The sequence below is a fragment of the Pseudochaenichthys georgianus genome, chromosome 14, assembly GCF_902827115.2.
Source record: "Pseudochaenichthys georgianus chromosome 14, fPseGeo1.2, whole genome shotgun sequence".
NCBI classification, from domain to species: Eukaryota; Metazoa; Chordata; class Actinopteri; order Perciformes; family Channichthyidae; genus Pseudochaenichthys; species Pseudochaenichthys georgianus.
In genome coordinates, this window is record NC_047516.1 from 32479862 (window position 1) to 32506826 (window position 26965).

The following is a 26965-nucleotide window of genomic DNA, read 5'->3' on the forward strand; positions in this document are numbered from 1 at the left end:
TGTTATGGGTCATTCTTTGTTTTAGACCTTTTATGCTTTACTCCTTATTGCGTCAAAAACACCCATCACTTCCCATGCAGAACACAGCACAATGAGGACGGGAGGACAGACTGCAGTCCCCACACAGATTCCTCAGCTGAGCCCAAATTAAAGCGTTTGATCTGAACTCTGAAGCTGTTTGTTTGGTGTCTGTCAATGGGGCTATTGTATGCAAATATTGCGCACAGCATCATATGACCTCTCCAGTGCAGGGCAGTGGCTAGTGTGAGGGAAATCATTAGCAATGCAAAGTCATGGTGCTATGATACTCTTGTTCACAGTAACGGATTGACAAAAAAAAAAAATCTGCTAATGTCAACGTAAATGCTGCTGGATGTGCTTTATTCCAAAATACAGCTGAAGGTAAGTGTGCTCCATTTCTAACTCAGATCATACAGCTCAGGACAAGAGAGACAGTTTGTGTTGGGATGGTTAAATATGTGTCTTAAAGTGGCTGAGATGTTTGGAAAACTCTTTGGATGTTCAGTTAAAGTCACATTAAAAAACTGTTACTTGAGATATTTTAAGACAAATGTGCCATTGTTATAGTGACAATCAAACAAAATAACATTTACTGCGGTCCCTTACTCACCAAGTTCAGAATCTCTGTATCATGAGTTTAGCACTAGAACATTTCTTATTTAATGCACAACACTTTTGGATCACAAACAATTTTCCAAGAATTGAGGGCAATACGGACACCGATACATTGGCCACTGATGCCCTCTTTGATTGCTACAACATTGCGACTGATGAAAGCATGTCACATGACGCATGGTGCCAGAATTCGGTGTTGCACTTTTAAGTGGCCTGCCAACTGCTGAGGGGGGTAGAGAGGCTTCCTTCTCCTCTGGATTCACATCCATGCCACACCAGCAGCTCAACACTGTCCTCTACGCTGCCTCCTATGCCTCTTACACCTCCTGCTGAGCCGGGTAACAACTCTCACTTTTATACTCGTCTGGATATTCAGACATGTTGGGGACTCAGCACAATTAATAATGATCAGCGCAGAGGAGATGAAAAACAATTTGATGCTTTTTAGGTTAGAAATTATTTCCGGACTTGGAACATTTTACTAAGATGAAGAAAAAGTAAGGAAGGTATTATTTTGGAAGCATCCAAAGAACTATATTTAATGTGACGTGAACTTTTATCTAAAATAGTACTCTTAGGCTGCAGTTTTGTTTTCAGGTTTGCTTCTTAAAAATATTAGCTTCTTTAATAATCTTTTAATGAAGCATCGTTAGATAAGACTGTTGAGAAGATTGGAAATTGAACTTGTGACTTTTTAACTGTGATGCTTCGGGGTTATTCTTACTATCTATTTATCTGCCAATTTCTTACACAGTTATTCTGTTAATTGCTTGAACTTTGATAAATATTTAAAAATGGTGATCACAAAATCATGAGGTCCAAGGGGACCTCTTAAAATCACTTGTTTTGACGGACCGACGTCAAAAGCCCAAAAATATTTAGTTCATCACGCAGAACAAGGAAAACCTGAGAACCTGGAACCATACAACACTTGGAATTTTGCTTGAAAGAAAAATCTCCTAATAGTAGCTTGATTTAGCAATTGTTGATTGACATTTAATTTAAAAGTCAACTGTCAATGAACTAATTCATCATTATTTTTTGTTTTCAGTGCGAATGCATTCTATTTTCAGCTTTTTTAAATCTTCTCTGAAAAAGGGGGCCAGATTGAAGCAGCTTGGACAAATATTTCAACTAAATATGTTAAGCTATCTGCGTTTAAGGAGATGCGTACATGTTATAATGTATTTTCCTCTTTCAATTTCCCCAGATTGCACGCCCCAGCTTCTATTTCCCTGAATCTTTGATAAAAGTGTGGCTGTGGCAAAAGGAAACATTATTAGTTAAATATCTAATCGCAAGGCCTCATAATTATCAAGTGAAGTGTGGTTTCATTTTTGTAGTTTTATAGAGTAAGACCCAAGACGAGGGAGATAATACAATGTTAGTGTGTAAAACGTTTGTTTTTGTTGTAATATATTTGTATTGTTCTCTATTTATTGGTGTGTGTTATTTGTATCCTTTTTTTTGAGGATTTCATTTTTTCTTCTGTTCCTCAATGCCTTAGGCTTTTGTCTTGTGTTTCACTATATTCCTTTCGTCCTGGAAAAGCTTATTCGTCACAATGCTTTCTCAGCTGTTTGTCCTATGATGTGTTCTCCATCAGACCCGGAACTAAAGATGAACTGGGCATCGTTTTATGCTGTCATCAGCGGGGTGAACAGACACTCCACAGGCATCGGTCGCATCTGGCTCTCTGTCCTCTTCATTTTCCGCATCCTGGTCCTGGTGGTGGCGGCGGAGAGCGTGTGGGGCGACGAGAAGTCGGGCTTCACCTGCAACACCCAGCAGCCGGGCTGCAACAGCGTCTGCTACGACCACTTCTTCCCCATCTCCCACATCCGCCTCTGGGCGCTGCAGCTCATCCTGGTCTCCACCCCTGCCTTGTTGGTGGCCATGCACGTGGCCCACCGCCGCCACGTGGACAAGAGGATCTACAAACTGTCAGGGCGATCCAACCCCAAAGACCTGGAGATGATAAAGACCCAGAAGATGAAAATCTCAGGGGCTCTCTGGTGGACGTACGTCATCAGCCTGTTTTTCCGCATCGGCTTTGAGGTCACCTTTATGTATTTGTTTTACATGATCTACCCTGGGTACAAGATGATCCGGCTGGTGAAGTGTGACTCGTACCCCTGTCCCAACACGGTGGACTGCTTCGTGTCGAGGCCCACCGAGAAAACTGTGTTCACCGTGTTCATGCTGACTGTGTCGGGGGTTTGTATTATACTCAACATCGCAGAGGTGCTGTTCCTGGTGGGGAAGGCCTACGGCAAGCATTTTCACACTGCTGGAGAATCGACTGTGGGGGCTTGGATCCAACAGAAACTCTGCTCGTAACACAGATTTCATACCCGTCCAAAGGGATTACACTGAAAAAACTGAAACGTTGACTTTAGTTAAATGTTTTATGTCAACAGATTACACATAACTGTATTAAGTTAGTTGAAAGCAATACTATCAAATTAAACTTGTTTTTATTGCATTCAACTAACCTAAAACAGTTACAATACAATACATTTAATTAAAGTCAATGTTTCAGTGTTTTCAGTCTAGATCCAAGTGACAGCCATTAATTCAACTTGAGTAAGGTGTATATAATAAACTGTACATCGCTGTTTCACATGCAAGTGATTTATCCAACGGTTTGGTATCTCAGAGACAAGGCATTCAACGACAAAGCGGGGAAGAAGCGGGGAAGAATATTCTCAAATGTCCTCACCAGATTTAAGAATATATTTCAAATAATTCCCAAAGGAACTAGTTAGTATTCTGTCAACATGTTCTGCCATGAACCCAAAGACTGCACACCACAGCACATTACTGTAATGATGTAACATAATGGCTTGAGGTCAAACTGAAAAAACTGAAATGTTGAATTAAATGTATTATGTCAACAAATTGCACATAATTGTATCAGGTTAGGTTAAATAAATAATATTAAGTTGAACCTAATATGTTTTATTTAAACTTAATATCATTGCATTCAACTAACCTAATACAGTTATATGTGATTTCTTGACATAATACATTTAATTAAAGCCAATATTTCATATTTTTTTGTCCAAATAAAGATACATTTACTCACATCATATTTATATATAGACAGCATTAGAGGATTTCTTTTGTAAGGTACTTTAATGCATACATTGGTGGACTTTCATTTTGATGAGGACTTTTGGTCTTGAAATTATTAAATTGTGATACATGCTATTTGAAATTATAACATTGTGTCTAAAAGTGTGCCGGATAAATATCTTGATCATTTAAATGTACAATAATCAGCAAAATATGATCACATTTGTCATGCTTTTGTTTTTGATTGAAATCACCGTGGATATAATATAATGGATTGTAGGATTGATGGATTTTCTTCAGCTGGCATAAACTAGATTTAGTACTAATCCATGAAAAACATGTGCAATTATTCAGTGTGTGTTTGATACCGATGCTTAACTTTGGTGGTTAAATTGCTTAGATACAAAAAAGCAATAACCTACAATATAAAAAAAAACTTGAATTGCAAACTCCTTTTCTCTGAAATGTAATACTTATTGCTAAACCGGTTTAAATGTTTATTTATTGTCAATGCATTGCAAAATAAAATCAACCAAAGTTTGTTTAACTGTCACTAAATCCTAAATGTAAGAAAAAATAGATTGAACATGCTGAAATGACTCTTGTGTATAGCATCTTAAATCGAACCCATTTAATCCAGTGTTGCAGCATACAGCAGATTGAAATTGTTGGTAGCGCATTTTTATTACCTATTACCAAAGTGAATGGAATACTTGAATACCAGACAGCAGCAGGAATAAATAATACACAGAGATGATCACATGAGTCACAGTAGTGCCCGCTTTCTGTGAACCTCAGCTGTCATCAGTGGAACATTTGATGAAACTCTGAGATCCCTGGAGCCGTGCTGCCACCTGTGAGGAATCGTCTCCGGCTGATTAAGTTCTTCTTAAAAGCTCTCACAGGCCAGAGGGCAGAGTGTGGTGTTATCAATAGCCAGGCCACGTACGGGGTCAGTGTGTGGGTGACAATGGTCGACCCCCTGGACAGCTGGACCCACCGTGACCTCACGAGGGCACTTCTCTTTTTATGGAACATGTCGAGTCGACACCAGTCCGGCCCACACCATGTATGGAGTTCCGATTGGCAGCAAAAACGAATTCCTCCAAACTGTTACACGTTATATGAGGGGCATCTCAATCCCACGTGTTGCTAAAAGGAATAGAACATTTATTTTAGAGAAGGTCATCAGAAGGAGGCTGATTTAGTTGAGGATCTTCTTAATTAATGTTGCAAATTAGTCAGTTATTGGTTTAAATAAGTTGCCAACACTACTGCTGATCTTCTTTAAGGAGAACAGATCAGGCTTTAGGCTAAGGTTGTTACTGATCAACTTCAACCCTATTATGTGTCAATGGTGGATATACAGTATGTATGAAATGTACTTGATATCGTAAAAATCTAAACTTAAAGTAAATGTCTGCATTCAAAATGTTTTCAATTCATACTAACATCAGAATGTTATGTTATGATGTACAGTATGATCAAATATATTGTGGTGTTTTTGTTACTTACAGAATTTTAAGGTGAAGCAAATACGATCTAAATTACATTTTGCCAGTGTAATCTGTAATAATGGCGAACATTTCATAGCTGTAACTTTAATATTTCAGTAACACTTTCTACAATGATTTGAACATAATAATCTGAAATACTAAATAGCACTATAAACTTTAATTTAAAGGATATTTGATTATAAATATTTTGGTACCACTTTACAATAAGACTACCCTTATAAAGGATTCATAAAGGGTTTATAATTAGGTTATTAATTAGGTTGTAAGCACTTTATTAATCATTAAGAACCATTTAAAAACCAGTTCTAACATAGTTTTCATACATCAACACAGGCTCACTATTTAGCAAGATGACTAAGCCTTATACTGGCTACCTAGCATACTTCGTCTTCATCATCAGCCAACATCCTTGGTATTTGTTGTTCACCGAGTTGATTCTCCCCCCTTCCATCGTGATGTTTCTTGGCATCTCTTTATGACCATTTATTTATGAGTTAACATTTATAACTGCCAAAAGGGAGCCTTGTAAAGTGTTAAACAAATCACCATTTATTAATGAGTTTCTACCATTTATTATTTGTTTAAGTTATATTAAGCCTTAACGTTATGCATAAATTAGGGCGTGGTCACATTGAGTGACAGGTAATTCCAGTGACTGCTGTTGTTAGCTTCCTGTCTCTCTGCTAGCAGCTCCGTGATGCTACAGGGACTATGCCTGCTCAGCTCATCCGGGGAACATAACTTGAACTCGGCCGTGTTTGTTGTGCTGGTGCCTTGTGGACTATTCTTCATGCTTATATTGGACTATTGTGACTCGCTCCGCGTTTAAAACAGACGGTGCATGAATGCGGTTTTGCCGTAAGTGAAATTGAAGTACTTTATTTATGTGTTGCTTATGTTTTCAGTCAGCTAACGTTAATGAATGTTAAGGCTTGGGTTACTTGGCATGTAAGCAAGTGGTAGCTACATCTGTGCTAACGATGCTAATCGTAGCCTCCAAGTTAAAACGTAATAGTGAAGTGTGATAATACTGTAGAATAAACAGCTTCTGTTTGGGGTTGGTCAAATAAGGTCATCCTTCTACGTTAGAGAGATATTTTATTAGGTAGGTAACTGCTAAGGTTAATTTAAATTCGCTATGCTCGATTATGTAGACAAGCTAACGTTTTTGTGTTGACGCACGCTTTGGACATACCTGGAGAAGGAAGAAATGGGTCTTCGGAATGATGGGAGTTAAAGACAAAAGGCAAGGCAGGGCAAGTTTATTTATAGCACCTTTCAACACAAGGCAATTCAAAGTACTTTACAAAAATGAAAGACATTAAGATCATTAAGAAACATATTATAAAATGATATCTAAAAACAATAATTTAAAAGCAATGATATAAAATGAAATTTTAAAACACAAATTTAAAAGCAAAGATAAAAAGCAAAGATAATAAAGGTTACAGTGTAGTTTCAAATATGAATATATCATTTAAAAGCAGCGGCAAAAATAAAAGTTTTCAGCCTGGATTTAAAAGTAGTAAGAGTTGCAGCGGACCTGCAGGTTTCTGGGAGTTTGTTCCAGATATTTGGAGCATAATAACTGAACGCTGCTTCTCCATGTTTAGTAGACTCTGGGGACAGAAAGTGTTAGACTTAGTGTTAGTGAGGACTCGAGCAGCAGCGTTCTGAATTAGCTGCAGCTTTCTAATAGATTTTTTGTGAGACCTGTGAAGACACCATTACAGTAGTCCAGTCTACTGAAAACTACAAGATTACAAATCCTGATGTGACATTAGTCTTTTAATCCTATGTTCTTTAGGTGATAGTAGGCTGATTTAGTAACTGTTTTAATGTGACTGTTGAAACTCAGGTCAGAGTCCATGACTACACCTAGATTTCTGGCTTTATCTGTTGTTTTGAACATTGCAGACTGAAGCTCAGCACTAACTTGTATACGTTCTGCCTTGGCTCCAAAAAGCATTACCTCAGTTTTATCTTTGTTTAATTGGAGAAGGTTCTGACACATCCAGTCATTGATTTGTTCAATGCACTTACTCAGTGTTTGAATTGGAGCATAGTCTCCTGGTAAAATGGTTATGTAAATGTTGGTGTCATCCGCATAGCTATGGTAACTTATTTGGTTGATTTTCATTATCTGAGCTACTGTAGGGCTGCACGATATTTGAAAAAACTGACATTGCGATTTCCCCCCCCCCTGCGATATATATCGCTATAACCCCACATGTCATATTTGTCAACTCAGATGTGTATTTCCCTATAGAAACAAAGTTGTTTCTGTCCTTTAAGTAGGATTCAAACCAATTTAGAACTGTTTCCGAAAGTCCCACCCAGTTTTCCAGTCGGTCTAGTAATATGCTGTGGTCAACAGTGTCAAACGCAGCACTGAGATCTAATAATACTAACACTGAAGTTCTGTCACTGTCTGTGTTTAAGTGGATGTCATTGAAGACCTTTACAAGAGCAGTCTCAGTGCTGTGGTTTGGAAGAAAGCCTGACTGGAACACATCCAAACAGTTATTTAAATGCAAGAAATTACTCAACTGTTGAATAACTACTTTTCAATGATTTTACCTAGAAATGGGAGGTTTGATATGGGCCTGTAATTGTTCATTACTGAAGCATCTAGATTATTCTTTTTTAAGAGCGGTTTAATGACTGCAGTTTTCAGGGCCTGTGGAAAAATACCTGAGTGAAGAGATTTGTTTACTATATGAAGTAGTTCTGAGGCCATGCAATGAAAAACATTTTTGAAAAACCCTGTTGGAATAATATCAAGGCAGCAGGAGGAGGATTTCAGAAGTTGTATAATGTCCTCTAGGTTTTTATCATTAATCTGATGGAATTGTGTCATGGTTATTTTAAGTGGACACAGTGTAGACAAAACATGTGCTGTACCTGATACAGAGGCACTGACTGCTTGTCTAATTTTCTGAATGTTGTCAGTGAAGAAGGAGGCAAAATCAGTGCATGCCCTGATGGATAGAAATTCAGAGGCTACTGACACTGGGGGGTTTGTTAGTCTGTCAACGGTTGCAAACAAGGCACGTGCGTTGTTTCTGTTTTTGGCAATGATGTCAGAGAAGAAAGACTGTCGTGCAATTTTCAATTCCAAATTATAAAAGCCAAGTCTCTCTATAGATTTCAAAATGAACCTGGAGATTTATTTTTCGCCACCTGCGTTCAGCTTTCGACACTCTTTTTTCTGTTTTCACGGTCATGGCCTTTCTCTATGGAGATATTTTCTTGCCAGTCACTTCCTTTACCTTAGTTGGAGCAATGGCATCTATAACTGTCAGGATTCTCATATTTTGTCACGTTTGTAGTTTTGTATGTCTGGTTATGGGTATTTTCCTCCTTGTATATTGTCTGGTCCTTCTTCCTGTGTTTTTCCCCTGTCGTTAGTTTCCCTGGTGTGTCTAGTTGTCTGATTGTGTTCACCTGTGGCCCTTGTGTTTCTCCTCCCCTGCCCGGCTGTTTCTCGTCTTGTGATTACCCCTCCCTGTATTTAGTCTGTTCTCTTCCTGTGTTCAGTGTTGGTTCGTCTTGTGTCATGACTAGTTCTTCGGTGAGTGTTCTGTTTTGTCTTTGTTTATCTGCGCCTAGCCTTGAAATAAAGGAGTTTTTCAGTTTATATCTGCATTTGGGTCCTGCCTGCTTCACACACCGTAACATTACGAACCAACCAACGATATGGGCCCAGAAGATCCGTTTGAGCAGGAACTAGTGGATTATACCTTTTCTTTGTCTGATTGCGCTCATCGATGGAGAGGAGCGGTCAGGGTTCAGCAGCGAGATGCTGCTCTGGCAGATGCAGTCCACCTTACGCTGAGGAATCAAGATTTGGTTAAATTCTTACCGGCCTGGCTTTTGGATTACCTCACGGTTTGTTTTCCCGATCCTGATAGACCCAGGTCTCCAGATTCCATTTTTGATACCACACGCATCGGTGTGGTGCGTCTGGCGTCAGCCACTGCTTCTCACCCAGTGTTTGCTACAGTCCAGGAGCCATTCGCTGGTACTCGTCTGGCTTTTGGAGGTCCACGGAGCCTCCAAACGGCTCCTAAGAGGAGTCGCAAGGCCAGGTTAGCAGCACGAGCCCAAAAGGCCATGGTTCCAGAACCAGTTCAGCCCCCAACAGCCATGGTTACAGCCCCGGTACAGGCCCCAGCAGCCATGGTTTCAGTCCCAGTTCTGGCCCCAGCAGCCATGGTTCCATACCCAGTTCTGGCCCCAGCAGCCATGGTTCCAGACCCAGTTCTGGCCCAAGCAGCCATGGTTCCGGCCCCAGTTCCGGCCCCAGCGGCCATGTTTCCGGCCATGGTTCCAGACCTAGTTCTGGCCCCAGCAGCCATGGTCCCGGCCCCAGTTCTGGCCCCAGCAGCCATGGTTCCAGACCCAGTTCTGGCCCCAGCAGCCATGGTTCCAGACCCAATTCTGGCCCCAGCAGTCATGGTTCCAGCCCCAGTTCTGGCCCCAGCAGCCATGGTTCCAGACCCAGTTCTGGCCCCAGCAGCCATGGTTCCATCCCCAGTTCTGGCCCCAGCAGCCATGGTTCCAGACCCAGTTCTGGCCACAGCAGCTATGGTTCCAGACCCAGTTCTGGCCCCAGCAGCCATGGTTCCAGCCCCAGTTCTGGCCCCAGCAGCCATGGTCCCGGGCCCCAGTGGCCATGGTTCCAGACCCAGCTCTGGCCCCAGCTGCCACAGTCCCAACTCTAGTCCCATCTCAAGTTCCCTCTCGAGTCCCCTCTCCAGTTCCCTCTCGAGTCCCCTCTCGAGTCACCTCTCCAGTCTCCTCTCCAGTTCCCTCTCGAGTCCCCCCTCGAGTCCCCTTTCAAGACACTTCGCAAGTTCCCTTTCGAGTCCCCTCTCAAGTCACCCTTCCAGTCCCCTCTCGAGTCCCCTCTCGAGTCATCTCTCCAGTCTCCTCTCCAGCTCCCTCTCGAGTCCCCTCTCAAGTCACCCCTCCAGCTCCCTCTCGAGTCCCCCCTCGAGTCACCTCTCGAGTCCCCTCTCGAGTCACCTCTCGAGTTCCATCTCTAGTCCCTTCTCAAGTCCCTCCTCTAGTCACTTCTCTAGTCCCCTCTCTGGTCCCTTCCCGAGTCCCTCCTCTAGTCCCTACTCAAGTCCCTCCTCTAGTCCCATCTCCAGTTCCCTCTCGAGTCCCCTCTCCAGTTCCCTCTCGAGTTCCCTCCTTTAGTCCCTCCTCTAGTCCCTCATTTAGTCCCCTCTCTAGTCCCTCCTCGAGTCCCCTCCTCGATTCCCCCTCTCGAGTTCCCTTATCTAGTCCCTCCTCTAGTCCCCTCTCGAGTTCCCTCTGGAGTTCCCCCTTGGTTCCCCTCTTGAATCTCCTCTCGAGTCACGTCTCAAGTCCCTACCCAATGTCCTGGTCCGTTGGAGGTTCCGCTGGGGGTCCTGCCAACTCCATGTCCTGTCCCGTTGGAGGCCCCGTCGACTACTCCTCTGCCGGGGGTCCTACCAATCGTATGTCCGTGCCGGTGGAGGTTACGCTGGAGGTGCTGCCAACCCTATGTCCTGTGCCGCTGGGGGTCCTGCCAACTCTATGTACTGTCCCGTTGGGGGTCCCGCCGACTACTCTTCTGCCGGGTGTCCTGCCAACACTATGTCCTGTGCTGTTGGAGGTCCCGCCGACTACTCTCCTGCCGGGGGTCCTGCCAACCCTGTGTCCTGTCCCGTTGGGGGTCCCGCCGACGACTCTTCTGCCGGGGGTCCTGCCAACCCTATGTCCTGTGCCGTTGGAGGTTCCGCTGGGGTTCCTGCCAGCTCCATGTCCTATCCCGTTGGGAGTCCCGTCGACTACTCTCCTGCCGGGGTTCCTGCCAACCCTGTGTCCTGTCCCGTTGGGGGTCTCGCCGACGACTCTTCTGCCAACCCTATGTCCTGTGCCGTTGGAGGTAGTGTTAATTTCGTCAGCTATTTTTTAATTTAGTTTTAGTCTTAGTCCTGTGTTAAATTTCCTTTTTAGTTTTAGTCATATTTAGTCACCTTCATCCTGTTTTTATTTAGTCAAGTTTTAGTCGACTAAAAGTCTGAGCATTTTAGTCTTATTTTAGTCGACTAAAACAGTAAACATTTTAGTCAAGATTTAGTCGACTAAAAGTCTGAGCATTTTAGTCTTATTTTAGTCAAAGAAAACTAATTATTTTAGTCTACTTTTGTCAATGAAAACTGTTGAGTCTTTTTTAGTCATCAGATTATATAGAACATTTCAGTCAAACTAGTCTAGCCAAAACCAATAATTTGTCATTTTAGTATATAAATAAATAAGATTATCTTGTCCTTATTTGATGAAAAACACAGGTTGAATGATTTAAGAATGCAGCTTTGCAGCTTTACCGGGGGTCCTGCCAACCCTATGTCCAGTCCCGTTGGGGGTCCCGCCGTCAACTCTTCTACCGGGGGTCCTGCCAACTCCTGGTCCTCTTCCGTGGGGGATCCTGCCGAAGCCTGTCCCACCGGCTCCGGTTCCTGTTCGGCCGACACCGGGTCCTGCCCGGCCTCCGGAGCTGTTTGGCCTTCGCCCCACCTTGGACTCTGCCTTGCCCCCGGGCCGTTCGCCCGAGTCCCCCACCTTGGGCTATGCCTTGCCCCCGGGCCGTCCGCCCGTGTCCCCCTTCTCGGCTTCTGCCTTGCCCCCGGGCCGTCCGCCCGAGACCCCTTCCTGGTCCTCTGCCGTGCCCCTGGGCTGTCAGCCCAAGACCCGTCCTCCAGACCCCCTCCACCCACCCTGGTGGCCCTAGTTTTAATTAAAAATGATCTACTAGCTCATTTACTGAGATGTTAGCAGGGGCAAGTGTGGAAGAAAGATTCTGAGTAAACATATTTTCAGTTAAATATTGCTTTGTGGTTACCTCTTTTTGAAAAATGTTGTGAACAGAAGCTCTCAAAGAAAACACAGGAATGACTCGACTCGGACTCGCCTCGGACTCGTGAATTCTAGCGTGCGATGACTCATGAATTCCCCCCCCCCCACGATGACTCGGACTCGACTTGTACATTGACAATCCGACTTGGACTCAGACTCGAGCAAGTTTTCTCTGGAGTCTGATGTCCTCTATCCTGGCGTGTGCACCTGCGAGGCAAGTTTACGTACTGGGCCTCGCTATTCCAGTCGAAAGATGTCTAGAGAGACACCCCGCATCGTGCTGTATGCGTTCACACATTCTGCTTCCACATTGGAAAAGAGCAGCGCAAAATGCTCGTTATGTGGAAAACATATTGAAGAGAAGGCTCCGTAACACATTACTCTAAAGATCGAGTTCAGACATAAGCTGTCTTGAACACTATCATTAGAGTAACGTGATCTAATCAATAAATAAAGATTCAGCCGATAACACAAAAGCACATGGCAACTTAACATACAGAATGACTTCATTTGTCATGCTAAGTAGCCATGTGCTTTCTGGGGCTTCATCTTTATTGATAGAATTTAAGCATTCACTATAATAATTGTAGCGTCCCCGACTGAATGATGGTCAGACTCTCTAACTGATGGTATCTGTTTATTGATCACCCTTGCTTCTATACAATCATTACCAACGTAAGAGCTTGTGCCCTTATCAGCCAGGTGCTAAAAACCGAATGCAACTATATGTTAATGTATCTGTCATTATACATGTGTGTTTACACTGCTCTGTTGTCCATTGACTTCCAGCAAAAGTTCCTTCAAAATAAGAGTCCCGATCTTATTACTATCAAAATAAAAGTGCAAAACGATAACTTTATATTGGCATACAAATATAATCACACATTTTAAATATAGTTAGACATTTTGTTTGTATAGCACCTATTACAAGAATTGTAGCCACACTCGCTTCACAGCAGTTCAATAGACAGATTAGTACAGCGTTTCTCAAAGTGTGACGCAGAGATGTGATAGGTGGGTCACGAAATACAAAATAAAAAAATGTTAAAAAAAAAAAAAAAATCTTTTTTTTCCCACACTGGTGGAATATCAAAACAACGGAACGGGGTGCAAAATGCATCAATGAAAGCGACCCTCTCCCACACAAAACAACACCTGTAAATAACCCAATTTGTGTTCTTTGAAATTGAAAAGGATATTGTATTGTGTTTGTTACTTTCGTTGCAGTTGTATGTCTTAAGTGTAATTTGGCATGCTTTTATTTTGAAGGCGAGTTTACGCTGTTGATAGTTGTTGTTGCTATGGAAACAAGAAACGTTTCACAGCAGGTGGAACTTGTCATAACGTCCGCGATAATAAAGCCCACCCATTTAGAGGGATGATATGATTGGTCAATTGTACTGTCATTTGACATTACTCTCTCGTTCAGTTACTGGCCCTCTGTGAATTCATAGCTGGCCGTCCAATCAGCTCCTGTCTTCACCTCGCAGAGACAGCTTCTTTCATTTAACCCTTCACATTCAAACAGAAACTGAATAGGCAGATTCAAAGGATTTATTTCTTTGGAAATATTATTTTAAATACAATTTAATCAAGTTATTTCTGGTAAAACTAATGACAAATATTACTAAAAACATATTTAAAAAATATATATAAAGAAAAATATAATTTGTTTTAATGTTTTTAAATATTATTTTGTAGAATTTCTTAGGCCCTCAGAGACAGGCTCGCTACTGGTAAAAATCTCACATACACACATGTGAAATGCTCTCACAGACACACACAACAGCGTTGCAGTCGGGAAGAAAAGCAATGTGGAGAGAGAGAGAGAGAGCGAGAGAGCACACCTTTATCTATTTAATAAAGTTGTAAAAAATAAGGTAAGAAATCATTCCAATGTGTACTATAGGACAGTAAAAAGTTTAAAAGGGGAGGGATTAGTCAAATATGCATAAATAAAAAGAAAGAATGCTAACTAGGTAGCATAAGATAAGAATAAACAAGTTTAAATGATTTGTTGTGATCATATTCTAAAGATGTTTGGATTATTGAAAAGTATACAGCTCCCTTTCCTCCGAGTGTTGAGAGCTGTTTCCATAAATTCATGTTGGGCTCAAAGTAGGGCTGCTTGATTATGGGAAAAATCATAATCTCGATTAATTGGGTCACGATTATTAAAACGATTAACCATTTACTTTGAAAACATCAATTTATTGAAGAAAATAATTTGAAAAGTATGTTTTTAACAGTGGATTACCCTGAATTTTAAGTATAATTCAACTGAAAACCCTATTTTAAAAAAAAAAAAAAAAATCGTTTTATTTCGATTATGTTGTTTTCATAATCGTTGCAAGCCAAAAACGTAATTGCGATTAATTTGCACTTATTTTGTGAGCGCGCTCAAGCCAGTTACTGTGGGGTGAGGTGAGGCACAGATGAGCTCTGCCTCACCTCAGATGCGTCACCCCACAGAAACTGTCTGGAAAGCGGGCCCTAAGCGCATGCCTGTTACCATCTCACTGTATGTCACCAATGTAATGTTTGCTGATCCCTTTATTACATTTATCCTCGCCATCCATAGTCTCTAAATAACTTATTTCACGTATATGATATTTAGGCCCGCTGGTCTCATCATACAACGGCAATGAAAAAAGCACCAGGAGAGGCAGCCATAACCTCTGCCGCACTGAAGGGGGCGCACATGAGCCCACAGGTTCTTGTTGCTACTGTTATTCTACGCAGAGACGGTAGACGCAAACAACAAGCTAGACTTTTGAAACTAGAGGAAGATAAGGAGGACTTTTACAAAAATGTAATGGAGATTGTTGTCCAGAAGGATAGCATGGACTTCATCTTCAAGTCAAGTTAAGACGACAATTGTAATGAACATGAGATCTTACTAAGAAAGAACAATCCAATATTTAGATGTTAGTTATCCTTTTGTTGAACAGTCTGTTTAAAATGAATCGAAGCATCAGACTAAAAAAGCTTTTGAAAATAACCGAACATTTTGATTAAGATCAAAATATAATATTTGTAAATCTGACTCTGAAAGAGTCAGTGCCTCACCAGCCATGAACCTCACCGCACGTCACTGATATATATATATATATATATATATATATACTATATACTATAGCGTGTGTGAAATAACAGTATACATATATATATACACTGAACAAAAATATAAATGCAACACTTTTGTTTTTGCTCCCATTTTTCATGAGATGAACTCAAAGATCTAAAACATTTTCTATATACACAAAATAATAATTTCTCTCAAATATTGTTCACAAATCTGAAAAAATCTGTGATAGTGAGCACTTCTCCTTTGCACGCAGTGCAACACATCTCCTTCGCATAGAGTTGATCAGGTTGTTGATTGTGGCCTGTGGAATGTTGGTCCACTCCTCTTCAATGGCTGTGCGAAGTTGCTGGATATTGGCAGGAACTGGAACACACTGTCGTATACGCCGATCCAGAGCATCCCAAACATGCTCAATGGGTGACATGTCCGGTGAGTATGCTGGCCATGCAAGAACTGGGATGTTTTCAGCCTCCAGGAATTGTGTACAGATCCTTGCAACATGGGGCCGTGCATTATCATGCTGCAACATGAGGTGATGGTCGTGGATGAATGGCACAACAATGGGCCTCAGGATCTCGTCACGGTATCTCTGTGCATTCACAATGCCATCAATAAAATGCACCTGTGTTCGTCGTCCATAACATACGCCTGCCCATACCATAACCCCACCACCACCATGGGCCACTCGATTCACAACATTGACATCAGAAAACCGCTCACCCACACGACGCCACACACGCTGTCTGCCATCTGCCCTGAACAGTGAAAACCGGGATTCATCCGTGAAGAGAACACCTCTCCAACGTGCCAGACGCCATCGAATGTGACGAACCGGAGTCAGGTCGAGACCCCGATGAGGACGAGGAGCATGCAGATGAGCTTCCCTAAGACGGTTTCTGACAGTTTGTGCAGAAATGCTTTGGTTATGCAAACCGATTGTTGCAGCAGCTGTCCGAGTGGCTGGTCTCAGACGATCTTGGAGGTGAACATGCTGGATGTGGAGGTCCTGGGCTGGTGTGGTTACACGTGGTCTACGGTTGTGAGGCCGGTTGGATGTACTGCCAAATTCTCTGAAACGCCTTTGGAGACGGCTTATGGTAGAGAAATGAACATTCAATTCACGGGCAACAGCTCTGGTGGACATTCCTGCTGTCAGCATGCCAATTGCACGCTCCCTCAAAACTTGCGACATCTGTGGTATTGTGCTGTGTGATAAAACTGAACATTTAAGAGTGGCCTTTTATTGTGGCCAGCCTAAGGCACACCTGTGCAATAATCATGCTGTCTAATCAGCATCTTGATATGCCACACCTGTGAGGTGGGATGGATTATCTCGGCAAAGGAGAAGTGCTCACTATCGTGTTGCACGGTGTACCGATACTTGAAAGGTACCGCGATACCCTACCGTTAAAAATGGTACGATTCCTCCGTTTCATTAGTATAGTACTCCGGTGAGTAAGCGCCGTTTTAATAAGAGCAGTGTGTGTTCAGCGCTCTGCTTCCACTCCCTGCACTGCAGCCGTGCCTGCAGTCCCGCCCCTCTCAAGCACGTTCTAAGTCTCTCCCCTCTCTCGTGCACGCGGCCACGCGCTAGCTGCCAGAGCATGTGAGAAAACGAGAAGCATGGCTGCAAGTGGGAGTGCAACTGCCGCTGCGCCTCGGTTTGTTGACAAAAAAGACGCCAGAAGCGAAATTTGGAAGTATTTGAGCTATATCTCTGACAGTGAGGGCAAGCCTACGGACACCACGAGGCCTGTCTGTAAGACATGTTTTAGATCCCTGCAAACCAAGGGAGCCAACTAGGGGTGTAACGGTATCCGTATTCGTCCCGTACCGTCACGGTTCGGACGTCACGGTTCGGCACATGCAGTCACACGGTGAATACGCCTTTTTTTTACGAGTGGGAAAAAAGTCTGTCCTTCAGGGCAGCATCCACTACACTATTTATAATCCAGGGGGCGGTATTGCGCCTAAAAGCTGTTAGCCAGCGGCCCTTAAACAACAAATGAAGAACAAGAAGAAACACAACAACAAAACGAACTAAATACAAGAAGAAGAAAAGTTAGTATGGCGATTTCAGATAACACACAGGAGCTAGAACCCACCTGCTTCTTTTAAATCAGCTGTGTGGGAACATTTCGGGTTCCCTGTGGACTACAATAACGATGAGGTGTGCGAGTGGTGGATCGGACGAGGACGGTGTGTCGGCGTTGTTCGATAGCGGTGCGGTATGCTAATAGAAACACACGCCAAGAATACTAAATCATATCAGAAGGCATCACCCAGATTTGCCAATCACCGGAGCCCAGCAAAAGACAACAGCAGTTCAACAGCTGATCCCCGCTGTTTTTAAGAAGCCAATAGACATGAAAGCCGTGAAACCAAAATAAATAACGGAAGCTTTTGGCATATGTTTTTCAACGACTTTGCGCTCTGGAAACACTTTCTTTATTATTTATGATGTTAGACATTTTTAGTTTTACAGCTTGATGAAACCTTTTTGTTTGACATCAGCCATTATAGATAATATGGCCATCTGAGTGTGTGTGGTTTGTTTTTAACTGTTTAATACAGTTAATTATTCAAAATGTCAGAGTTCCTTATTTTTAAACTGAAACTTGCACTACTGTTCAAAAATAAATAACAACAAACCTGGAATTATGCATTTGGGACTTTTTTTTGCTTTTTCTTGTTGTACCGAACCGTGACCCCCAAACCGAGGTACGAACCGAACCGTGACTTCTGTGAACCGTTACACCCCTAGAGCCAACACATCAAACTTGGCTAAGCACCCGCCGACCGGCATCCAGAGCTGTTTAAAGAATTTAAAGACAGGCAAATGTGATAGATAACATAATTACATCATGCTCAAGCCCTCAAATCTAAGTCAAACAAGTGTAATTTATTTTGTGACAAACTATAGGTTACTTACGTAACCCCAAGTCTCAGAGTAACATGAAGTGAGATGTCTCACTATGGGATGTGCCTCATCGCGGAGCAAACAGAAGCATCAATCTCATTACGCCAATCCCGATTGGCTGGTGATCTTGACGTCAACGTCAGGGGAAATCACCCCCTATAAGTAGCCTGCGCCACGACGCATGCGTCATTCAAAATAAGCACCTCTTCTCGCTTCACCATAGCAAGAAGGGCCGTCTGGTGAGACATCTCACTTCATGTTACTCTGAGCCCTGGGGTTACGTAAGTAACCTATAGTTCTCATTCATAACACTCCGTTCGATGTCTCACTATGGGATATTGTAGCTCACGTATTACCAGATGAGCTTATCTCGAAGATCACCGATCAACCAGAATTTAACAGGTACAGTCCCGACTCAACAAGGTGCCCAGCACTGCTCGGGCCACGCTTGGAGCGGAGACGTCTAGCCTGTAAAAGCGGACAAAAGTGAGCGGCGAAGACCAGCTTGCCGCTGCACAGATATCCTGGATGGAAACACCCTTGAACAAAGCCCAGGATGTAGCCAGGCCCCGAGTCGAGTGAGCCCGCAGACCCGAAGGAGCTTGCAGATTCTGACTCGTATAGGCCAAAGGAATCGCCTCCACAATCCAGTGGGATAGTCGTTGCTTACTAACAGGCTTACCCTTGTGAGGTTTAGCCCAGGACACGAAGAGTTGGTCATTAAGACGAAGCTCTTTTGATCTGTCCATATATGTGTGTAAAGCCCGGACTGGACACAACAGATCCTGCTGCTGCTCCCCGGAGGAAACCAGCGGCGGAGGAAATGCCTCAATGTCAATCGGGGTACACGAACCAACCACCTTTGGTGTAAAGGCAGGGTTGGGTTTCAACAACACTCTCGTTTGCCCTGGGGCGAACTGAGTGCATGAGGGATGTACAGACAGTGCATGGATATCACTGACCCGCTTGGCGGATGCCAGGGCCAGTAACAGCACTGTCTTGAGTGACAGATGTTTCATGTCAGCTCCTTCCAGGGGTTCAAATGGGGTCATTTTGAGCCCATTTAAAACCACTGCCAGGTCCCATAAGGGCACCAGCGACCTGGAGACAGGGAGGAGCCTGCGCGCTCCCTTCATAAAACGGCAAACCAAAGGGTGTTGGCTAGCCGTTTTACCCTCAAAGCCCACATGGCATGCAGCAATAGCAGACAGGTACACCTTGATCGTGGAGAAAGCTCTGTGTTTATCGATCAAGTCCTGTAGGAATGATAAAATCACCCCGACAGGACTTTGAAAAGAGATGTGCCCTTCTTGAAGGCACCACTCCTCAAACACCCTCCACTTACAGTCGTAAAGAGACCTGGTGGAGGAAGCTCTCGCACTCTGAATAGTGTTTATCACCTTCTGAGGGAGTCCCACTGTATTCAGATTGTACCACTCACGGGTCAGGCCCATAGTGCCCCGTGCTCTGGGCGTGGGTGAAGGATCGCCCTCCCCGCCTGAGACAATCTGTCCCTGCGTGGTGGGGGCTGCCATGGCTGCCCGCACAACAGCTGATATATCCCCGCCAGCCCGTATATTGCGGGCTAGGGTGGAAACATCAGAGTAAGTGTGTGGCGTTGCTCTTTCACTCTGGCCAGAGTTAAGGGTAACAGAACCAGGGGTGGGAACGTGTACAGAGGACCCGGAGGTCAATCGTGTACGAGCGCGTCCCCGCCTAACGGTGCGTTTAAATTGTGCATTAAAGAGAACAGCTGTCATTGAGCATTTTCTCCCTTTGCAAACAGACTTAACGCGGCTCCGCCGTAACGCACCCACAGCGGACTCCCGATCCTTGGATGAGGAGTCCAGTCTGCATAGAGTGGTGCACCTTTTGACAGTAATTCTGTCCCTAGGTGCATAACTCTCGGTACCTGTGTCGTTCTCAGAGAGAGGAGACGTCTGCCGCTCCAAGGGATCAGTTTGTGTGCCAGTGTGTGTGACTGGAGACAACGCAATCTCCCCTGGCGGTTCATACACGATATCGTGTTGTCTGTCCTCACGAGGCCATGAAGTCCTCTGAGAGAAGGCAGGAAGCATTTTTGGGTGGGGAACACCGCTAAAAGCTCCGGGTAGTTTACGCGTGCCCGCTGGAAGTCTCTGTTGTAGAGACCTTTCACCGGGCGACCCTCGTAAGTCCCCTATCAGCCCGTCTGACCTGCGTCCGTGGTGACCACCTTCCGTGAAAGGACTGCACCCGTAGGCGCGTCCCGCACTGGAAAAGTCGGGTGTAGTGCCACTACGCATTTCATAATAACTAAAACTCTCCGTAAGCCGTGGCGTTCGGGGTTTAGTTTTATTATGAGGCCCATGTTGAGCGGGTGCTTTACGAGGACATTTTCCTCCGTAATCTGACTCCGCTCGGTGGGCTTTATAGATAAAACCCTTCTTTCTAGGAGAGAGAGAACCTCTCTCTCCAGAATATGGGTTGACTCTCTCTGGGTTTGTGAAAACAGATACATTATAACTGTTTTGAGAAGCCCAGGCAGACATCGTGAGTATCTCCTGCTGTATGCTCCTTAGAGCCAGCTGGGATGTCACTCTTACGGCTCCAACCGGCACTGAGCATGTGCGTGACGGAGGTGCCCTCACGGCTCCAGTCGGCACTGCGCATGCGAGTGCCGGTGGTGCCCTTAAAGCCCCGGCCGGCACTGCGCATGTGTGTGGCGGTGGCTTCACGGACCCGTCAATAATCCGTCCTTTGAGAGGTGCCGTAGCTGCTCTCAAAAGGGGAAGAATTGGCGGGCTGTCCATTACAGCTCTGGCCGGCCCTGCGCATGTGCGTGACGGTAGTGCCCTTAAAGCCCCAACCGGCACTGCACATGCGTGTGGCGGTGGTGCCTTCACAGACCCGTTTATTATCCGCCTTTTGAGAGAGGCCATAGCTGCTCTCAGAAGGGGATTTATAGTTAACGGACTGTTTATTGTCTTTCTTTTCATTTTTTTGAGCTGCGCCCTTGGCCGGAGCTTGGATGCGTCAGCGGAAAATGGTTTATTCAGAAAATAAAGATGTGACATGTGTTTTGTGCGGACTTGAGGATGACGTTGAGGCATCTCTCGAGGCGGCGGGGACACATTTAGAGCCGGGGAAGGAACTTCCAGCTCCGTCACGGAGGGGAGAAGGAGGGCTGTCAGGCCGCTCGCTTCTTCTTCCTCGCCTGCTGGCCGAAATTCTGGGTTGGCTGTGCCTGGGCTGCAGCCGGAACCGGAGATTTCCTAGACCAACTCGCCCTCGTCTCCTGCCTGGGCTGGGGACTCGGGGCGGGCTGCGACCTCTGCTGTCCTGGTACTTTGAACCCAGCAGAGCGCGGTGCAGCTTGGGCGAAGGGCCGCCGTTGCAAAGGCCGCGGCTGGACCCTTCGAGGGAGACAGAGGGCCTCGTCTTCCTTCTTTTTCGACTCGCACTTCCTCTGCATGGAAGCGAGAGCAGAGCCGAAAATCCCCTCGGGAACGATGGGCATGTCAAGCACATCTTCCTTTTCCCGGTCTGGGAGGTTGGTGAGGTTGAGCCATCTAGCTCTTTCCTGCACCACCTTGATCCCCATTACCTTGCCCGTGGCCTGGACGGCGCTGCGTTGAACACGGAGACAAATGTCTGTGACCGCGGCTATCTCGTCCAGAGTGGCTGGTCCAGGATTGCTCGACATATCCTCACAGAGCTCCGCTTGGTATGCGGTTAGCATCGAGGAAACGTTCAGAGCCCTGGCGGACAATGCTGCGGCTCTGTAGGCCCGTTCCGTCATGGTAGACTGGAATCGGTCCGTCTTTGCTGGCAGCGTGGGGTTCCTGCTTGGCGGTTGGCCCATCCTCGGTAGGAGATGGGCTGCTACCAGCGGTTCCATAGGTGGTATGTGGAGCAGGCCGAGCCTCTCCATACCGTCACAGTCAAGGGAGTGGGCACCCTGGATTGGGGCCTTGTTGCTAAAGGGCCGGTCTCTCCACGAGACCGACACCTCATCCAACATCTCCGGGAAGACCGGGAGGAGTTGTCTCTTAGCCCTCGTTGTTTGGGAAAAAAGTTTTCCCTCGTAACGGGACCTGGAGGTCTCCTTGGCCACTTCGGGCCATGGGATGTCTAGTTTGGCCGCAGCGCGCTGACACACGGTTTTTAGGTCCATACTGAGACAGGGCGAAGCTGGTGTGCTGTCGCCCGGGGGAGCAGCCATCGCTCCCGGCTTTGCAGCCTGAGCCGATGACATGAAGATGTCGTCTTCCTGCTCATCCGAGTCAGACAGGAGGAACTCAGAGGTGTACTCTTCGTCCTCCATGTAGTCCAACTCCAGGACATCTTCCGCGGGTGAAACCATGGTGAGGTCCAGTCGGGAGCCCCAGCTTGGTATAGCGTGGGGCCCCGTTCCCGCGTTTCTTGCCGCCACCGGATCTCGGCCTGATATGGCGCGGGATTCCGGTTCTGCGGGTGCCGCTGTCGGTGAGCCCGAGACCGCAGTGAGGGGCTCCATCTCTGCGGCAGACGCCCCCGTGTCTTGATTGCCGGTCGGCAGATCAGTGGACATGAGGGGGTCCCGTCCCGACAGGCTAGCTTGTTGTGCTAACCTTCGGTGGAGGCTCTTCACGGTGAGGCGGGCACAATGTCCGCACGAGCCGGGGTTGTCGATGGCCTCCTGGGCGTGTTCCAGCCCGAGGCAGGACGAACAGATCTGGTGTGAGTCTGTGCCTGACACTTTCAACCCGCAACCGCAGCGCCGAGCCTTCGAGTTCCTGACTCCTCTGGTGTGAGGGAGAGAGGTGTCCATCTCGTTCGCCGTGAGGCGTGGAGAGGGTCCCAATGGGAGCAAATTACTCTGAATGCTGCGACGCAGCGCCTCAGATTACTTCCAAGAAGTTGTTCACGTTCTCAATTTTTTACGTTTAACGTTATATTCGTTCGGTACACTTCGGTACACACGTGTACCGAACCGAAGGGCCCGTACCGAATAATTTCCGAATAATTTCGGTAACCTCCATCTCCACAGGATTGACACTGATCTGTTCTTCTTCTTCGTATTGACATGAAATTATAAACCATAATTAATCAATTGTATAGGTCTAGCCTCCCTATATCTGTGTGTGACATTTTTCCATCCTCAAAAACAAAAAACTAATCCTTCTGCAGTCTAGCTGCAGCTTCAAGCAACGGTCTTCTGTTAAAAAAAGGACACTGAATGTCTTGAATGAGGCATCACACACAGGACTTAAGTCTGAACACAGCAGACAACAGGAGTATTTACAACAGCATTATAAAAACAAAAATAGTGCATGTGGGTGCACACTTACATTCTCTGTCTTACTGTTACATGAATCCCATGAATGTATGAGATTAAGTTAGCTTCATCATCTCAATCAGTGATTAAGTGAATAATAAAGTTTCTATCAGGTCACTATCAGCCTGTCACTCTTATTAGTAGTTATTTTTCAGGGGGGGGGCGGGGTTTGGAGGAACGGAGAGGAGACTTTACATGCGTATTTATCAACTGAAAATAGCAAGAGTGATTCAGAGCGGGTCATTCTGCCGTTGGTCCTGACTGGTGCTGCTGGATAAAGCAGACTGTTCCGTGTGTGGTGTCGCTGTGCCGCTGTCACGTCTGCTCCTTGATCTCTGCGTCACCGACCAATTTTATATTTGTGTGACAGAAACAATTCTAAAATAAAAACACTTTATTGTCCGGCCGCGGCCGAAAAATCAAGAAGCAACGTTACTACGCTATAATCGATAATCGAGCGGCGAGCTACTGAAAAGCTGCCCGCGATCGACGTGTTGGAGACCCCTGGTTTAGACACACTGTTTATTTAGCTTAGAAGGAAGCTTTCTTGTTTAGAAGTAGTACATGTCTTATAAAGAATCCATTTGATTTAGAAGCGTAAATAGTAAAGTCTTATTTTATTCATTGAATACCTCTGTGAAAGAAGGGGAAATAATAGTTTCTAGTTTAAAAATAATAATTAACTTGATTTGTCAACATTTCCAGAAAAGTCAAGTTAAAAGAATCCGCTTCATTTACATGGTTACAAATTCTAAAATGTTCTTTTTTGTTTCTAAGGTTTTTCAACTGCACAAAGTGACTGCACAAAGTGACTGCACAGAGTGACTGCATACAAATCTGCATAAAGTGAACTTCTACATCAAAATAAAAAATATTGAAAAGAAGCTTTGTCACTGGAGTGAAATCCTGTTCCCAAAGTCCGGTAGACGCCTCATCCCTTTTCAAGTGAGGATTACACCCAAAAAACCCAGGAAACTTGACAGTGAAAAACCGGGAAACCAGGAACTGGAAGAACTCCTGAGACGCTGTACTACAACTCAAACAGACACCTGAGACCTGATCATCCAAAGTTCCTCGTTCTTGGATCACACCACTCCCCAGGCAAAGGGCAGAATGCCCAAAAGATGGGAAATCATGGCGGATTAAGCGAGAGGAAAGGCGGTGGAGCAACTAAAGGTGGAGAGGACGACGGCAAAGCGGTTAGCCTCTCGACTGGCCAACACCATAACCAGGACTTATAAGGACATGTCTGAAGAAGAACTCAGTTCAAGTTTCAAGAAATTCACAAAAGAAGTTGAAAAAGTCATGGAAGCAAATGACGACTTGGAGGCTGGGTTCATCGCAGAGCTGGACCCAGCTGAAGAAGCTGTAAACATCGGAGATAAACCTGCAGGGTGCATCGCACAGCTAGCCATGCGGGAGACAGCTAACCTGCCTCCTTTCACCCACCTTGAAAAGGAGCGGCAGGTACTTCATCAGGACAGCTACGTCGATGACATACTCACTTCCCACAATGATCGTGAGCAGCTGTATACCATCACAGAAAAATGTGAAGCAGATCCTAAAGGCCGGAGGGTTGAGCTCAAGCTATGGGCGTTCTCTGGTCAAAGTGGGAGGAAGAAATGCGGCAACGAGTTGGAATTGGATCAGAGAAAGACCATGGTTCTACCAAACCAAATGTGTGAGGAGAGCAATAAGGCGCTTGGTTTGGGCTACATGGTGGAAGAGGACAAATGGAATAAACTTTTCCAGGAGAAAGAAAAAGATGCGACTAGGTCAAAACCTTCTAAAGGAGGAAATCCGAGCCCAGACACCAAACCCTCTGACGAGAAGAGAACTGCTGAGCCAAGTGTCAGGACTATATGACCCAATTGGACTGGTAACTCCTGCTAAACAGAAAGGAGCCATTCTGGTGCGGCGGGCTTTCCAGGAGGCAAGAGGTAAAAGTTGTGCAGTAAAGAACACATGGGACATGGCTCTCTCAGATGGGCTCAGGGAAGATGCAATCAAGCTTTTCGAGGAGTATGCCCAACTTTGCAAAGTCAAGTTCAGCAGGGCACTAAACCCCCCCCAGGCTTTGCAGAGCAACCCTGTAGAATCACACTCTCTGATGGAAGCGAGCATGCTTACGGAGCAGTACTGTATCTGAGATGGAACATGGACGAAGGCCCGATTGTCATGCTAGTGGAATCCAAAGCCAAACTGACTCCTTTGGACCACAGAGGTGATTAAGTCAAAGCAGAGATGTGTGGAGCCGTGTTTTCCACTCGCCTGAAAAAGTACTTTGAGTTACACAGTATTATCAAAGTGGAAAGGTGGTATCATCTAGTTGATAGCCAAACAGTCCTTGGTGCTATACAAAGGGAAAGCTATGGTTACCAGACTTTCTTTGCAAATCGGATCGGCGAAATCCAGAACAACTCAAATGTACTTGACTGGTGGTGGATTCCTGGTCCATACAACATCGCTGACATAATCATCAGAGGAGCAAGCCCTCAAGACCTGGACAAGAACTCAAATGGCAAAATGGGCCAAAGTTTCTGAACTTGCCAGCGAAAGAGTGGCCAATCAAATCTGCAAGGGACCTCGCTGACACTGCCAGAGAAGGCATCAACAGGCTGCAAAAGAAGGCATTTGTTGCTGCACTAACGAGGGCCAAGGCAGAGAAACAGGAACCACCGCAAGAGCAGAACCCTATCCAAACAGAGAGGAGACCACCTGCAGGGTCAGCTATCCAGAACCTGGTGAATGTCAAGCAATTCAATGTGCTGAGCCGATTGGTTAAGACGGTTGCATGGATCTGGAGGGCAGCAAAAAAGTTCATCAAACCCAGTAAATCTGTGGAAAGGTCAAAGTGGGAGGCAAGAAGAGCCCAGCAGAAGACACTAAATCCAACCTCTAACCCCCTAAATGCACCAGGAGCGTCTGCGCCGCGTCACCTTGTTGTCTGCTTTGCTGGTTGAGGGGGTGCACCCAAAACCGGCTCCTTCTCCTCCACCCCACCACCGTCTTTCAAGTAGGAGAATACATGCCAGCGTTCTCCTCCGGTTTACAGGCACTGTAAATTATATATATATACAATAATTATGATGATGAATGCATATTTTCTTACCACTAAAATACAGCAACACATCTTTGATTCATGTCGTTTATAACTGGAATATTACAATTATTATTAACTGTGTCTGTAGTACACAACAACACAACAACATAGGAAATGTTGTAACAACAATAAACACGATTTAAACAGACACAAACATAAACCATTTAACTACGTAGCCTACTACTTGTAGAAGTACAAATGTCCAGGAAATATTCCAAAATCAACAACAACTGCGAGGCTGCACACACGACTCTCCGCTTCCGCAACGTTTTGAAACGCGCCTGGTGTGTTAGGTCGCAGGAGGAGATCGCAGCGTGGCGCAGCCGCAGCGCGGTGCAGACGCTCCTGGTGCGTTTAGGGGGTTAGAGCGCGAGCGGCGCTGCGCAGCATTGTTTGTGTGGTTTAAATGTGCTGCGTTAATGGTGAGGCA

The 26965-nt window shown here is 45.2% G+C and overlaps 1 protein-coding gene across 2 annotated transcripts; it reads left to right on the top strand.

The window, feature by feature from the left end:
• Positions 1-275: 275 nt before the first annotated feature.
• On the top strand, positions 276-4256 carry gjb1a (gap junction protein beta 1a). Of its 2 annotated transcripts, none has more exons than XM_034098404.2 (2): positions 276-402; positions 2243-4256. In XM_034098404.2, exon 2 carries the CDS (start codon positions 2257-2259, stop codon positions 2974-2976), a length of 720 nt encoding a protein of 239 aa, XP_033954295.1. In that variant the 5' UTR covers positions 276-402; positions 2243-2256; the 3' UTR covers positions 2977-4256. The 2 variants fall into 2 exon arrangements, with proteins under 2 accessions (XP_033954295.1, XP_033954294.1); XM_034098403.2 differs by lacking the exon at positions 276-402 and adding an exon at positions 469-974.
• The last annotated feature ends 22709 nt before the right edge of the window (positions 4257-26965 follow it).

Bases quoted from the DNA above. Each gene is read 5' to 3' on its own strand.
- gjb1a (XM_034098403.2), top strand. From the start codon at position 947: ATGCCTCTTACACCTCCTGCTGAGCCGG. The intron at 975-2,242 runs GTAACAACTCTC...GTTCTCCATCAG, and splicing joins TACACCTCCTGCTGAGCCGG to ACCCGGAACTAAAGATGAAC.